Source organism: Falco punctatus (genome assembly GCF_963210335.1).
Source record: "Falco punctatus genome assembly, chromosome: 2".
In the NCBI taxonomy this organism is placed as follows: domain Eukaryota; kingdom Metazoa; phylum Chordata; class Aves; order Falconiformes; family Falconidae; genus Falco; species Falco punctatus.
The window spans coordinates 89,495,941-89,511,601 of NC_137581.1; the positions used below are offsets into that span (position 1 = coordinate 89,495,941).

Genomic DNA, 15,661 nt, shown 5'->3' on the forward strand with positions numbered 1-15,661 from the left:
AGTGCTAACAAAATTACAGTTGGTAAAGCAGATTACATATTTAACTAGTAGCGAGACGTATAAAATAGAATCATATATTTTCCAGAGTGACAGAGTCACTGGGATTTTTTTGTTCATTTTTTTTGTTCTTTTTTGTTTTTATAAGAAAAAGAAACAGCTATAAAACCATGATTAAAAATATTACAAGGGATGATTTACATTTTAAAATAATGATATTTTTAGGAAAAAAAAAAAGTGATTTATAACATAAAAATATTTGGAAAGCATTTGGTTGCTGTGTACTGCCTTCTTTCCCAGTACAGTTTGCTATCTTTTATACAGTCTTGCATAAATGTTTAGATTAGGGGAGAAAAGAAAAATTAAATGTGATGGCTAAGACCTATAAGAGCTGACTCACTGACTTGAGTTATTGCTGTGCAGAAAGTTTGTAAAGCCTTTACATCCAGCAAACATTTAGTGCTACTTCAGCCTTGACAGTTGACCTTTCAATCTGATTGGGTTTAGCCACAATAATTGCAGCATCTGCAGTACAGGCGATGCAGACGGCTGCTTAGGAACCCAACTTCCCTCATTAAATCTTACTTCATGTCTCTAAAATTCAACCCCTCTTTGCATGTGTGTGCAAATTCTCTCATAATACCTGTTATAGGAGCTGAGCAAGGTACAATTCCCTGGCTCTTTTTTAAAATTTATTTTTAATTTCTCCCATCATTTTATCAATATATCCCAATATTCCTGGATTTAGCTTAGAGGGGGGAATGAAAACCTCCAAACCCCTTCCTCTCCCCAGATATTTAGTCAGTACTGGTTTCTTTTGTTGTTTTTTTTTTCCCTCAGTAAGACCTAGTATAAAAAAGCAACAAACAAACAAGTTAGACTGTTGTAATTTGGTCAACCACTCGGGTGCTATCCATATCCACCATTTCAACACACTCTATTTCCTCACGGTTTTCAGGATTCTTCTTCTCTTTCCTCTTCTTCTTGGACGGTGGCAGAAAAGTCAGTATCACAGGTAAAATGGCAAAGCAGTGAAAGAAGGTGACTAATGCTATTAAAAACAAGCACCTGAACAGTGTACGGGTCAGATTTGAAGGCACAGCTGCAAGAGGAATCAGACCAACAATATAGCAGAGGTAGCTCTGCAAAATAGCTACCCCATGCACTTCCAGGGCATTTTTCACCCATTTAGTTCTTGTGAACTCTTTGCCCAGGACAAAGGTTGATAACAGTGGAGCACAGTTGTCAATTGTATAATTAATTCCGTAAATTAAGCACAACACAGAAATACAATCTAGTTCCACTTTCCACAAGGTCATAAAACCTATAACTCCAAATTCAACTGAGGCAACAGTTAGAGTGAGCCACACGTTGATCAGAGAGTCTGCCACCAGGAATGCAGAGAAGAAGAGCAGAAATAAAGCACTAATGCAGGAGTTTTGTAAGGGGGCTCCCACTGAAGAGGCATAACGATCCATGTACACAAACGATGGATTGAAAACAATGAATTTCACCTTGGAGGTGAGAGAGAGCTTCCTCAGGGTCTCCAGGAGATCATAAAGTTCTTCCCTCTTGGTTTCCATTGTCTTGGCCACCAAGAACATCCTGGAGGCCACAACATCGACTTCGTTGTTGTATTTCTTGGAAAAGATGATATCCTCTGAAAAATGGGCAAACTGAGGGGTCTTCAGGAAGGAGTTCCTCAACATATCAGTGAAGTTCTTCTTGGGCAATCCAGTAGATATGTTGAGTTTCCTAAGGTAATTTAAGTAGCTTTCAAACCAAGATATCCTCACAAAGCCCTTGGTATACTCCAGCACATCTTCCTGGACACTGGTGTTCCAGTACTCGATCGACTCGTAGATGTAGAACCCAATCACCGGGCTGTAGTTACTGAAATACTTCTGCTGGGCAGTCGTATATTCAATAGTCCGTGTTGCAGTCGCTACGATGTTGCTCAGGTCTGACCCTTCACTGACCTGCAGGTAGCCCATTAAGGCAAAGGAAATATAAACAAGGTAAAAGAGAACTACAAAAGGCTTGACGTAAGTGTTTGTTATCCAGTCACAATAATAGCGTTTCAGGAACCACACCAAAAGATGACTCTCGTAAGTGTTCGTTTCCTCAGAATCCGCCGTGTCCTCGCTGAATTTGGCTGTCAGAAGAAACCTATACCATGCAGGCTTCTCTTGCAATACCTCTGGCTTTGGTACCTTTCTGCAGAAGATACTATGCTGGTAGTTGTTTTCTATGTAGCCAGTAAACACCAGGCTGGAACCATAAAAGGAGAGTACATAGAGGTAGTTGAAGAAAATTGCAATACAGGAATTGCAGCAGAAAATCCTGGCTGCTTCAATGTTAGTGAAGGGACTGGCACCTATTCCAAAAGTGACCAGGTACATGGCAGTGGTCAGAGAAAACGAAAGCATGGAGTCTGCAAATACAGCTGCAGTCCTCTCTTTAACGTGTTGGTCTTCTCTAGTTTTTCTCCAGGAGGACAACATTTCAAAAGTCCCATACAACCCATGACCTACAATAGAGAACAAAGCGATCGTTTAAAGTACTCGAATCAATGTGTAGAAAAACGTAATGTGGACATGCTAAAAGACTCAAAGGAGACACAGCTGGCCATTACCAATGCTTCAAGTAAATGTCCTGCAGAAGAAAGAAATTATTACTGGGGCCTAAGCCCCAGGAGCACATTCGCTACCTGACTAGCAAACCTTACTGCCAGAACTTGAGGAGAGTTCCGTACTGCTGGCGCAGGGTTGGTGGGTCAAGAAAAAAGGATTTTTTTTCTGGTTGGCTATTTCGTTTCATTATTTCAGAGTGCCTGTGATGGAAGATGCTTTGAGATTAGTTTTTCCTGGTGACGGGATCTGACCTGTGGCAAAAACAAAGAAATATGACCTTGAAGTGCCTATGCTGGAAGAAGAGCATTAGTTGAATGCTTTGTAGAAAATCTGTAAAAAACGAAACTTTCATATAAGCTGAAAATTGTCAGTTAAATCAGTCACTGATTTCTCCACTTCCTACACAAGTTTTCCATCAGGAAAAAGAAATCCTAGAAATGGAACAAACAAAAAAAGCACAAATAAATCTTAGCGATGTAGAATATTAGAACTGGTATGGAACTGCTTAAGGCATTGGTCTCCTTACTTTAATGTATCTAAGGGCTTGTAAACCCAAATACATCTCTATTTTTCTTGGCAGTTCCTACATTTTGTAATGTATTAATTAACTCTTACAATGGACTCAGCATTCATGAAAGGAGACAAAGACCTGCAGACCTAAAATCATCTGTTTAACCCCAAAGTGCAGATAAATTGGGAAAAGTACATGGTTTTATTTTAATTCGTGGTTGGTCATCTTCCTCTTATGGTTTCTATTTTGTGAATAATAATGAAGGCACATTTGGAGGACACAGACCTCTGCTCTCTCATGGTGGACCCAAGCTGGGAATACAGCCATTCAACCATCTATCAGGTGAGAGTGGCTGAGATAAAAGTAGGTTGATGTTTTACAGAGATGAACAGGAAAATATAGTCTTTGTATCGCACCTAAAATGTAAGACTGTAATATTTTATCATAATAATTCTTATCATGTTCTTAACTTAGTAGATCCTTTCCATTGAATCCCCCCCGCTTTGCTGCTTTTTAATTACTTCTGCTGCTGCTGTTTTTGTTGTCCCATGCCTACCTCTCTGGTCTGCTCTTGCATTATCTTCAGAAATTCCCAAAGGCCAGTCCACGGTGTTTTGCTCTTACCCATTCCCTAATAACATTAGATAAAATGATCAGTGCTGCATTAGTTGCTGATGACACTGACCAGTCAGGCTGGTCAAACTAATTCACAGATTTCTGTTAGAATTTCAGGCTGTCTGCAGAGTACCAAAATTGCTGTATTGGCTCTGTTCTCTCCACCTGTAGATGATTATCACTTTTGCCACAAGGGCTATGAGCATCAGTGAAGAAACCCCCAAACAAATGAGGCATTTTGAAGGACCAGAAAACCCTAAGACCAGAAAATATACCAGGGAGGTTGAAACTAGACAATCTTTAAGGTCCCTTCCAACCCAAACCATTCTACGATTCCATGATTCGATGATCATGCTTACTCTTAAAGCATCATGGAGGCTAAATATTTAATTACTCTGACAAAACACCCCTTTTGGGGTCAGTACTTTTTACTGTAGGGGCAGCTGTAGCTGATTCACTCCACCCTATTTTAACAGATTGCACAGCTGGTCATTGTTATTGCTGAAAAGAGTAGGTATGGGGTATTTTATAAAGAGTTCAAAATACAGAGCTCATAATATGAGACAATAGGACAGCTGGTGTATTTCCTTATCACGGTCATCTGGTATTTAAAGTCCACGCTCTCATGTTTATCAGATATCTTACCTGTGTTGTTATTTGGAGTCATGGCATGAGCCACGAATGTCCAATTTGTAGCAATATTACGGTCCTGGGATTGGTATAGCATTTGGCATTCATCTTAATTTTCCCAAACAATATTTTACAGCTGCTTTCAGAGGCCAGGTCAAGACTGTCAATTTAGTAACTAGCACTGTGCCCCCGCTTAAAGCTTATGGGGAATGCTGGAACTCCCCAGATGTAAAATCAAGCAAAAAGCGCAGTCAGTGACTGGCACCCTGTTGCTAATTATGCTTCAAATAGTTATGTTCTAGGCTCAGTAGGGAAAGCTATTAAGCTTGCTTTCAGTGTGTTCTTTGTAAAGACAGACTGACCTTTATTTAAATGTAACTGATCACTTGCCAAAGCAGGGAGTGAGAGGTTTAATCCATTTATGGCTCCCATAAGTCCTGCAGACAGGCTCGTCTGAGAATTTCACATGGCATCATATGCATTAGCTTGGAATGAGCAAAACAGAATAAAATGAGGTCATTGAATATTACAAATTACTTCCATTGTGAGCTTTAGCTATAGCATGTTTTTGTAAAAAAACATTTCCACATTAATAGGCTCTTGCCTAAAAGTACTCAAATAGCCACATTAATTTGGAAAGCCTGACTATGCGATGAAGAGAAGAATTTAGAGCTAGTTAAATATGATGCTGAGATGGCTTTTTAACAGGTATAAGATCTTGGATAATATCTGATAACATGACTCCTTATATCACATATTTTCTTTAAGCAGGAAACATAAAACCACGATTTGCCCTTACATAATCTTTGAGACTACCCTAAAAAGGAATCCAATTTAGAGAACTGCTCAAGTAAATGCATGAAGAGGCATCACCGCATGTGCTGCACAAAGCCAACAGAAAAAAATTTAGATACTCTCCTATTTTTAAGATATGTTCCTTTAGTTGTTTGCTACACAATCTTCATGGTAGGAATTCATATCTTCCTTTAGTTGTACAATTTGTGATTTCTCTGTCCATTTGTATAACAGCTAAAAATTTCTCATTTACCTTTAGGAAGACAAGCCCAAATGACAAACTTGCACTTTTTTTGCATCAGTGGTACTACTGACCTGATCCAGTATCCTCTGAGGAAAAGATTAAGCCCAAACTCATGCACAAATTAAGCATGGTAGTCCAAAGATCAGCCTTATTTAGCCAGAATGAGATTTACCTAACCAAATTTAGTCCTCTCAATTGCAGAATCATAGAATCACAGAATGGTTTGTGTTGGAAGGGACCTTAAAGATCATCTGGCTCCAACCGCCCTGCCCTGGGCAGGGACACCTTCCACTAGACCAGGTTGCCCCAAGCCCCATCCAACCTGCCCTTGAGCACTTCCAGGGATGGGGCATCCACAGCTCCTCTGAGCAACCTGTTCCAGTGTCTCACCTTCCTCACAGTAAGGAACTTCTTAATATCTAATCTAAACCTACCCTCTTTCAGTTTAAAGCCATTCCCCCTTGTCCTATCACTACATGACCTTGTAAAAAGTCCCTCTCCAGCTTTCGTGCAGGCATCCTTTAGGCACTGGAAGGCTGCTAGAAGGTTTCCATGGAGCCCTCTCTTCTCCAGGTTGAACAACCCCAGCTTTCTCAGCCTGTCTTCATAGCAGAGGTGCTCCAGCCCTCTGATCATCTTTGTGGCTTCCCTTGGACTCACTCCAACAGGTCCATGTCCTTCTTATGTTGGAGGCCCCAGAGCTGAATACGGTACTCCAGGTGAGGTCTCATGAGAGCAGAGTACAGAGGGCGAATCACCTCCGCTGACCTGCAGGCCACGCTTCTTTTGATGCAGCGCAGGACAGGGCTGGCTTTCTGGGCTGTGAGCACACATTGCTGGGTCATGTTGGGCTTCTCGTCCACCAGAACCCCCAAGTCCTGCTCCACAGGGCTGCTCTCAATACTTAAATACTCACTACAAGAACAACTTAGGGTGACAATCTCCAATATTTTCTAACTCACTGATGCTCATATAAGTCTAACCCACAGACATTAGGGCAGATAGCTCCATGGAAGCATTTTGTGAGAATTTCTTTTACTTTTCTGTCATTTCAGAGTTTCCATTTTTTGCATTCCTAACTGATTTGCATCAATTACCTCTATTCCTCTGGCTGGTGCTATGTCTACTCTATGTAATATTAACAAGAAGGCAGCAAATTTTTCCTTGCAAATAAATTCTGTAATTGCTTTAACCAATTTTCCCTTTTTAATAGAGATTTAGCCACAAATCTGTCATGATTTAGAGCAATTTGTTCATTATTCACAGTCATTCAGTAAATAATAAATATGAACTCGAACAGCTAATGGGCTACTGGAGATTTTTTCCTGTTGACATTTGCTATTATGATTCACTGGTTGTGCCCTACAGTCAGGCTGTACAACCATGAGCTGAGAAGAAGATGGGATTTTTTTTACAGAAAAGAGGTTCTGAAAGGGCAAAGGAAAACGTTAGAGGAATAGGAGGAAAGTTTTGGACAAAATGGGGACCAAACTCTTTTTTTCCTTATTCTCTTTTTCTACTACTTTGCTTTGTAGGAGATACTCCTACATGTCTTGGATGATGGGAAAGAAATTCTGACTTTTGTAGCCAAAGAAAATGAAGGAGACAGTCACTGTTAATTGAGGAGCTTAAATTTTTACCAGGCTGAGGTGGGCTACCTTTAATTTTAGAAGCTAGCAACAATACCAAGAAAAAACCCCTATATATTATGCCTAGCTTAAATACAGTGCTTTTATGAGTAGCCTGAAAACGCTATCAAAAGTTTCATTTGCCTCCTTCAGGATCAAGTCTTGCAATTACACATGCTTTGCAAAATCCATGCAGAGCATGCATGAGAGAAAAAAGCACTTGCAGGAAGTTATAAAAACTAAGGGAAATTTTTCTGTTTAAAATTATCAAATTACTTACCTCATTTTAGACACTACTTATGTGCAGGCACATAAACTGTTCTCTTTAGTACCATTTTTAAACCTCATTTAAAAAAAAGCATCCTTTCCCCTGCTAAGTGGTTGTTCAAGCAAGAGGCCTTTACGAATGGGCATTGTCAGCCTAGGCTTAAAGTTGGCTCTGCTCCTGCCTGCCAAACAGCGAGACCGAAGCAGAGAGGGGTGAAGGGATTTAAAGCAGCCCCAGAGCCTGTGAGAGGGCAGTGAAGTGACCTTGAGGTCACTGGAGTCACAGATCAGTTCTCTATTAGCTTAGCTTAATTGTTTCCCTAAAACAAAGGCTGCTGTCTGCTTTTGTTTTGTAAAGACTGAGAGATATGTTGAATTTTCCACTAAAATCATGTGAGGTTCTGATTTTATCGTGATAAGATGAGGTTTGGGTATTCAAATAGACTTCTTCTGTAAGAGAAAGTAAGAGGAATGACTGAGAACATGGTTTTGGTTCATCTTCTTGCAGGTTTACCCATCTATGAAAGTAGAGAATACACCGTGGGCCTCATTTTTTTGTTCTTCTGTTTTGAAGGTTGTATGTCTGTGTGTGTGTTTGATGCTTGAGTAAAATGTCTCTGAATAAAGTACCACTTACACGTTGGAAGTTAGAGCATTCTGTGTGGAAGGTCACATTTTCAGGGTAATTAATTTTATTCATCCTATTTCAATGCAGTGGCACACAAGACACTACTAATAATGATTGATCTCCACCTCAATGAAGCTGAATGCTGCACCAGTGCATATGTTGCCCATTAACTGCTGGAATTAAGACTAATAAAGTACTAAACTGCCTTCCAAAGGGGGGCAGACTTCTCTAGCAGCAAAGCTGGGATAAGGGGTGTTTCCCCCTTCTCAGACACTGGTTCCCCTCCCTTACTAAAGTTTGTTGCTCTCTCATCGCTACTAATTCGCCTACTACAGGAATGGCTGGGATTAGGAACATCACCAACCTTTTTTTTTTTTTTTTGAGGGTTACTTTTTAATCTGAAACCTTTTCCTGACACTGATGGCACAAAAGATTGGCTGAAACTGGTAATGAGTCATGGTAGGGAGCCTTGTAAACTGGGTGAAGTGGAAGCATGCTCTGACAGAGTTACTGAGGTTAAGTCTGGATTTTGATTTAAGGTTTTTGCTTGTATTGTAATGGCTGCATCCTTGTAATACTATCAGCTCAGCTGGGCAAATACTGTCTCAGTTAGGTTGATTTAAGCCTGGAATCATCCCACTGAATAGGAGCACTTGTCTGCAAGAGGAACTGTGTGTGCTGTGAAAAAGTGTGTGAATTTACAGAGGGCCTAGCTATGTTGCACCAGCTTTCTTTGTGGAAATCTGTGAAGGACAGCTTGATTCTCATTCAAAGTGGAGTGAAATATCATCCACAGAGACAAACACTGGATGAATTAACATGGAATAGCTAGGATAACATAAATTCATATCCCAGCTTGCTGCCAATGCAGGCAATGTCTCAAGAACTGCACTTGCACAAAATTAGTACATGGGAGATCAGAATCATACCACAGGAATTGCACTTTCCAAAATGATACCTGTAATAACATATGATATAATGAAGGTGCAATGAATTTTCCTAACAGACAGTATTAAAAATAACAACGTACACTGCCCAACTCAACAGTAATGTCAACAAAGAGGCTGAGATAATTTCCCCCTGCTGACTTATTTTTTCCAGCTAGACCAATGAGCTCATCAGCTCCCATCTTCTGAAAAGCCAAGTGAAACTGCTAATCCGGACTCCCTTTGTCACAGGAGTTGCAATCAACCAGTTGTTGGCTAAATACGTGACCTGACCCATGTGGCCTCTCCCAGCAGGCACGATTTTAACTTGTAATGTATAGCAGGTTCAAAGTGCTACTGAATACACAGGCAAAGCAAGAGAATTTGTATCCAGTTGAAGCAAACATCTGGCCTCATACCCCATTCTCACTAAAATAATAAAATACTGCAGCAAGCCAAGATCCTTCAGCATGCAGACAGAACTAGCACCAAGCCTAACTGACACAGTTTTCACTGAGTTTATAGCAATTTAGTGGCATGCATTGTGCCAAACAGTTAAATCATCATTAGCATGCTGTTGCAACACACTGTGGGTTACTCTAACCGCTGTGCATCTTCGTAGTCCATAAAAAGGGCCCTGGAATACTACAGTTTTGCTGCGTGAATGTCAGATCTCAGAGAGCGTGTGTATGATCGGGCATCCCACAGGCAGTCTTGCCTGTCCCAAACATTTCTGTTGAGCAAAGAAAATGCACTGCAAACCCTACTTGCTTTTCCTACACTTGCCTGAGTATTTCTGGGAGCCCAGTTCACAGTGTAGGGTAAAATCCTATAGGATACTAATACCCTATAAGGTACTTATCTGTTCTCAACTGTGTTTCCAGGCAGCAGTGTTTGTCTCAGGGGAACAGTGTCAAGGGGACTGAGGGCTGTAGACCATTGATTAGTCTTAAATGCATCCTCATTTTTAAAGTGAGTGAAGTGCCCAAGCACAGTCTGACTTCATTTCATACCTCCAAGCACAGGTTCAAGAAAGCCTTAATGCTCCATGCAGGTGTGGTACCTGGTTTAAGAAGAACACACAAAGAGTGATACAGGATGGGATGTACTGGTGTAAGCACAGGCTGCACATATTGCAACACTTTCTTTACCTCCTGTCACACAGACTCTACATGTCTGTATCGTAACTGAACTACAGGCATGACAATATACCTCTTAAATATGACAACAATGCTGTCAGGTAGGTTCAGTATTTGCAATTATTGTTTTAAAGACTACTAAATATTACACATATATCACTAAGGTGTACTATGCCAGCAGATATTAACATCCGAATTGGGATCTTCCCAACAGAGAAACATACCGAAATCAGATATGTCAGCGTGTTAGGCATCTAGGCATTATACCAGCAGATTAATCTCTGGGATTGCTTTACATTTGAATATTAGGTATTCACACTCAATTGTAAGGCTGATCTCTACAACCATGCTTACAACAGCACCGGCCATCCCAGTCAGAAAGCCCCAGGCATGCCCATGTATTCCTCAACTTGCTGCCAGGATCAAAACCACAAGCATCCTGGCGCATTCACAACAAATAAAAATCTGCCACAGTCTCCAGAGAGAGAGTTGTGTTTTGTGCTGTATCTGCTTGGCAACAAAATAAGAGAAACCGCAATGTTTAATAATACGCTCCCAGTATCTGCTGCGTTTCACAGCTGTGGGTGGCTGTGCCCACAGACACACACCGCTGAAGAGAAAGTGTCCCCATACAACACACTGTATCGGTTGGTGCCTGCACAGAAGAAATTTTCAACTGGTGCTCAGAGCTTCATGCTATGAGACCACAATGTTATTTTTAGTTAGAGATCCTTCAGAAAGACTCTCTGGGCCGTGAAGCCTGTGCTCACACTGCTTAATGCACAGACAGGAGAACAGGGTGCGCCTGGAAATCTGTACAAGGTTGATGTCTCATTTATGTCTCGTGTAGCGCTGCCAAGCACAGTTTAAAAGGGGGCTACGTTCCTCCTAAGACTCATACGGATCTGCTGCACCACAGTCATTTTGATCCCAGTCTTCTGGCAATGGATGTCTGCCATAATATCCTACATTTTTTATGTTCCTAAACTTAACTTTTGGAAATGCAGCACAGGACTAGCTCTCTGTTCTCCTGTGAAACAGTCTGTTTTGGTCAGGCGTAGTCCCTTCTGAGTTAAAAGTACACATTTGCACAGTGAATGCACTGAGAAAAAGGAATCACCCTCATGCTCTTGGTCTCACCCTAAGTGGTCGGGACACAGTCAGCGATGCTCGGGGTACATGATTCATCCCAATCATAAACTCCCCAGTACAACCTTTCCTCATGGCAAACAAGCAACAACAAGCCAATGTTTTAGAAAACGGTACGAATCACAAGCTAGTTTTAAGAGCATGAACTACATATCACTATTTCAATGAAAATCATTCTACATATAAATCCCTAGCTCTGAAGAAACACACACAAATATGCAAGACACATGTAGACACTCCTGTCATTTTTCTACCTATCTAAGGGGAAAAGAAAGGAGAAGAAGTATTTTAAATAAGTAGGGTTAAACAATGCCTCAGTATTCATAGTCCTAGTCCTCACCATGATCCCTAATCAGCAGTGGCAGTAACATGGTTCACCACTTTTTATTTTTGGAGTCTGTGATTTTAAAGCTATTCATTATAAAAAAATCATCATCTCACTTGATATTGCATTTTCAAATTATTTTTTTAACTCACACCAAATTCAATTCAAATCAATAGCATTTTATGATAATGATTATATGGATAATTTAGCACGTATGTGGTTAACCTTGAATAGTCCCATTGATTTCAATAGAGTAAAAACTACTGATTCAGGCTTTGGGAAAATGCTGGAGTTTTTCCTTGGATCACCCTTTTTTACTATAGAACCAATGTAATATTTGAGGGTTTTTGTTATAGTGATAGCAAAAATGTCAGATAAGCACATTTTAAAAACAGAAATACATTTGAGAGAAAACCTGAGTGGCTCCTTTATTTGGAGAAAGGAAGATAAGCAAAGCAAGTTATAGTTCAAAATCTATTTTTATGTATAAAGTGAATATCTAATTCCACTTAAGAATCGGTAAAGGCTTGTTTTGGTGTTTAAATAGCAGGCTGTCAGCTCTGTTTAAACGTGTTGACTTGCTCTCCTCTGTTTTCATGAAAGACCTGGCAAAAGTTAAAAGTCGTATTTCGTTCAGTGCGACAGAAGGAGCTGAGTGTTAGTGAAACCTGGTTTTAGCTGCTGGAATATTTATGCCTGCACAGCATGCTCATCTACTGACTACCCAGCCCTTGTGCAGATCCAAACCAAAAGCATTTGAGCCTAACCTGTGCCGTACATGCAAGCCTGTGGTTCCGGGGCAAACAGCAGGGGAGCACCAAACTCCCGCTCGTCTTCAAAGGGTCTCCCTGCCTGAGAGTCCCCCGCTCCTCCCGGGGATGCCTCTTACTTGTCTTTAACTCGGAAACATCAGAACATCCCCCAGGAAGCACAGCGCTCTGACTAAGCTGTTATTTGATGAGACAGGGAGAAGGGTTTAGTTTTGCCGCATGGAGGATGCCAAGAAGAGGAGGGCACAGGGCTGTGGCTGCCCGCTACCGCTGCTGGCATGGGCTATAGACTGCAGGGTGTGCGGGGGGAGCCAGGACCACCCTCTGCACCAGGGGAGCTGCACAGGGTGGGAGAGCCTGATGCCAGGATAGTAAAGGAATGACAGATGTGGCTGGCAAGATGAATTTCCCCTCCAGCGCACATACCCCACATATCACTAGTCAAGGAGGTGGTTCGATGCAGAGTTAACATGTTAAGGACCAGCAGGCTTGTCTTACATATGACATGCTTAGATTTGTATCAGCAGACAAAATTGCAAACTGATTTTCTCCACAAAGTAAGTTTTTGACAGATTTTACGCATGCTGCATAAGAAAACTACTTCGAGGTAAATGAAAGCCATGTGCAGTCACCTGTGGAAGGCTAATGTTTACCGTGTTACAGAACAGCCAAGTGACACACAGTACATGACAGCTCCTGAAGACCAAGACACAGTGACTATATCTAGGGCAAAAACATGTTTTAAATCTATTTTAAATTTCTAAGACCACAAGCAAATACAATTTGCTTCTAGGAGTGTTGTCCTAGTGGAATATGGGCCCACGGAATATGGATTGGTTTACCACACTTCAAATTCCCCTTTTCTGGTGAGAAAGCTGCAACCAAAATATCTCAGACATACCCTTAAATTGTCCTGTTTAAGCAATGTTTGTTATTACCCTCACTCATAATACATAGGTCATCCATACATGAAACACTATGTTTAAAAAGTTGCAAAACTTCAGTTAAAGCATGTAAGACCAATTCTTTTTAATGATTAAAAAAAATATATTTATGAGTTTGGAACTCAGCTTGGGCTTTCCACCAAGCACCCAGACTTAACTTATTCCAATTTAACTTAATCCATCTCTGCCAGTGTCCTCTGCCATAACGCAGAAGTCTCATGACCTGACAATGGCAGGTCCCCTCCCTGCCGCCCGTGCCTCTCAGCTATTGCCTACGTGGGGCATGTCATTTCTTAGAAGCCCCAAACGTGCATCGTCTCTCTCACAGAAAGACCTAAAATGACAAGTCATGCCAGTTCCTGCTGCCCTTCCCCAGGTCTTCACTGACCACCCAGGTCCTGTATGCAAAGCATACCACAGACATTTATTTTTCCTACCTTTATATACAGAGGTAGCAAAAGGTTTCTTTTCTCTAATCTCTGAACTTCCGATGTATTTTCATATATGTGGAAGTTTCTTTTGAGGGACTTCACTACTTGAAGAAAATTGGGACGTCAGAGCCGAACTCTCAGTCCCTTTGACAGTCTGGGCCTCCTGGGGCAAGGCCCTCCATTAAACCATCACACACGCTGACTCCTCTGCAGCAAAAAGAATGCAGACAGTAACAGTCCTTCTGCTACTTTTTGCATAAATGCACGCTCAATAAATGTGGTGCATCACCTGTAGCACACTTTTCATATGAAACAAGTGTACATTGGAGTGCCACCAGTCAAGAGGAAATGCCTGACCTTTCTCAATGACTATACAGCACTTGGTTTCAATATTAAACTGTTTTCTGGACTGACTTCCTACAGATACAGCTCCTCTTTTCCAAAAAGCATTATATTTACTGAGTCATCCCGCTCTTCTGAAGCCAAGAAGCATGTATGCATGCAAGGATTTCACTGGTGTTTGTGGTGGTGAGGGGGGAACGTGGACACACATTGCCTGCGTTGCCATCACATGCTGGCCGGCTGCAAGCTCTACTTGCTGCTTTTGCACTGCACGGGAAAGGGCTGGCACAAGTGTCTAAAATATTCTGCCACCACTTGTGTTTTAAGTCTATTTGCTTCCCATGCATTAGAGGCTTCTTGGTGTTTGGGTTCCTCCAGGGGCTTCAGGAGAACTGGAGAGAAGGAGACCAGCAGGTGGAGGAGGTGGTTAGTTACCTCACCTTTGGGCAGAAACCACTGACTTTGGTGAGGACTCATTGGTACACTGAGTGAGGAGAGGGGCCTGAGGGCCCCCTTCTGCCCATCCCTGTGAGGAACAGAAATGCCAGGTGATGCTTGAGGGACTGCAGAAGATGCGTGGCTGGGGAGATTGCTCAGGGAGAGACTGAGGGACTGAGGGGAGAAAAAAGAGAGGAAAAAAGGAACGATGAGGGAAGTGACATATCTGGGATTCTGCTCAGGTTAGATAAAATCATGTAGTTTTATTTATCTCTTAGAAGGGGAATGAAAGGAACGAAACACAAAAAGTTTCAAGACTATGACTGAGCTGCGCAAGGTTGAACTGGGACAGTTGAGCAGATGGAGTGACAAAAAAACCGTGTACTTCCAGGACAGTCTTGGAGTCACTTGGCAGTGTGAAAAAAGCAAAGGATGAATGGTGGAAATCACTGGGAAACCTGAAGCACCTGAGATACAACTGCAGGGTATGGTGAGGACCTGTTTGGGAGCCAAGGAAGTTATTGAAGAACATAGGGAAAAGGGTAGGAGCAATGGGCCCAGTTGTGGCTGAGGAGAGGGGAGGACGGGAGAGAAATTAAAAAAAAAAAACAACAACCGAAATGGCAAAGGGGACACACTGCCAGGAGTGGGGAAAACAGGATACAAGATGAAGATTTGGGAGACCAAAAGATGCTGAGAGCTGTGCAGGCATCAGGAAGGTGATGCTGTGGCCTGGAGCAGGGTGACAGGTGAGACCTGCTGGAGGAGGCTACCAGAGCCTGCACATGAGATGGATGAGAGGGGAGAAAGGGGCAGGGGGGCAGCAAGCTGGGGCAGCCAGCTGAGGGAAGGCATGCTGCTTCCCGGCACAAAGAGGCAGCAGAGGGGCAGCTGGACAGGGGGAAGAAGAAAGCTTAGCTCAGGGAATACAAGAGAGACTCAGTAAACTTCACATTTCTGTTAACTGACAACAGGAGAATTGGTGGGAAAGTAATTTACAAAGTCAAACATTTGTGTGTGTATGTGTTACCTTTGTGTGTGGACTGAAGGGCACCGGCGAGACCTGTGGAAGGACTGGTTCTCTCTCTTTGAAACTTTCTATATGTAACCAAAGTTGACACTTCAGTTTTATTGAATATAGCAAATACTTGGGTGCTTGACAGGGAGGATAATGAAGGCTTTTAGGGCGTCCAAATCTGGCTTATGTTGCAATTCCCTACCAGCACATTCTTCCAGAAAACTGAAGAAG

General features: G+C 41.9%; 1 protein-coding gene across 2 annotated transcripts in view; it reads right to left on the reverse strand.

The window, feature by feature from the left end:
• Nucleotides 1-868: 868 nt before the first annotated feature.
• The window catches only part of PTCHD1 (patched domain containing 1), a 46,865-nt gene continuing 32,072 nt past the window's right edge, over nt 869-15,661 (reverse strand). For both annotated transcript variants that reach the window (XM_080375220.1, XM_080375221.1), the window contains exon 4: nt 869-2,527. In XM_080375220.1, the coding sequence (XP_080231346.1) occupies nt 873-2,527 (1,655 nt within the window). In that variant the 3' untranslated portion in view covers nt 869-872. The remainder of the gene's footprint in view (nt 2,528-15,661) is intronic.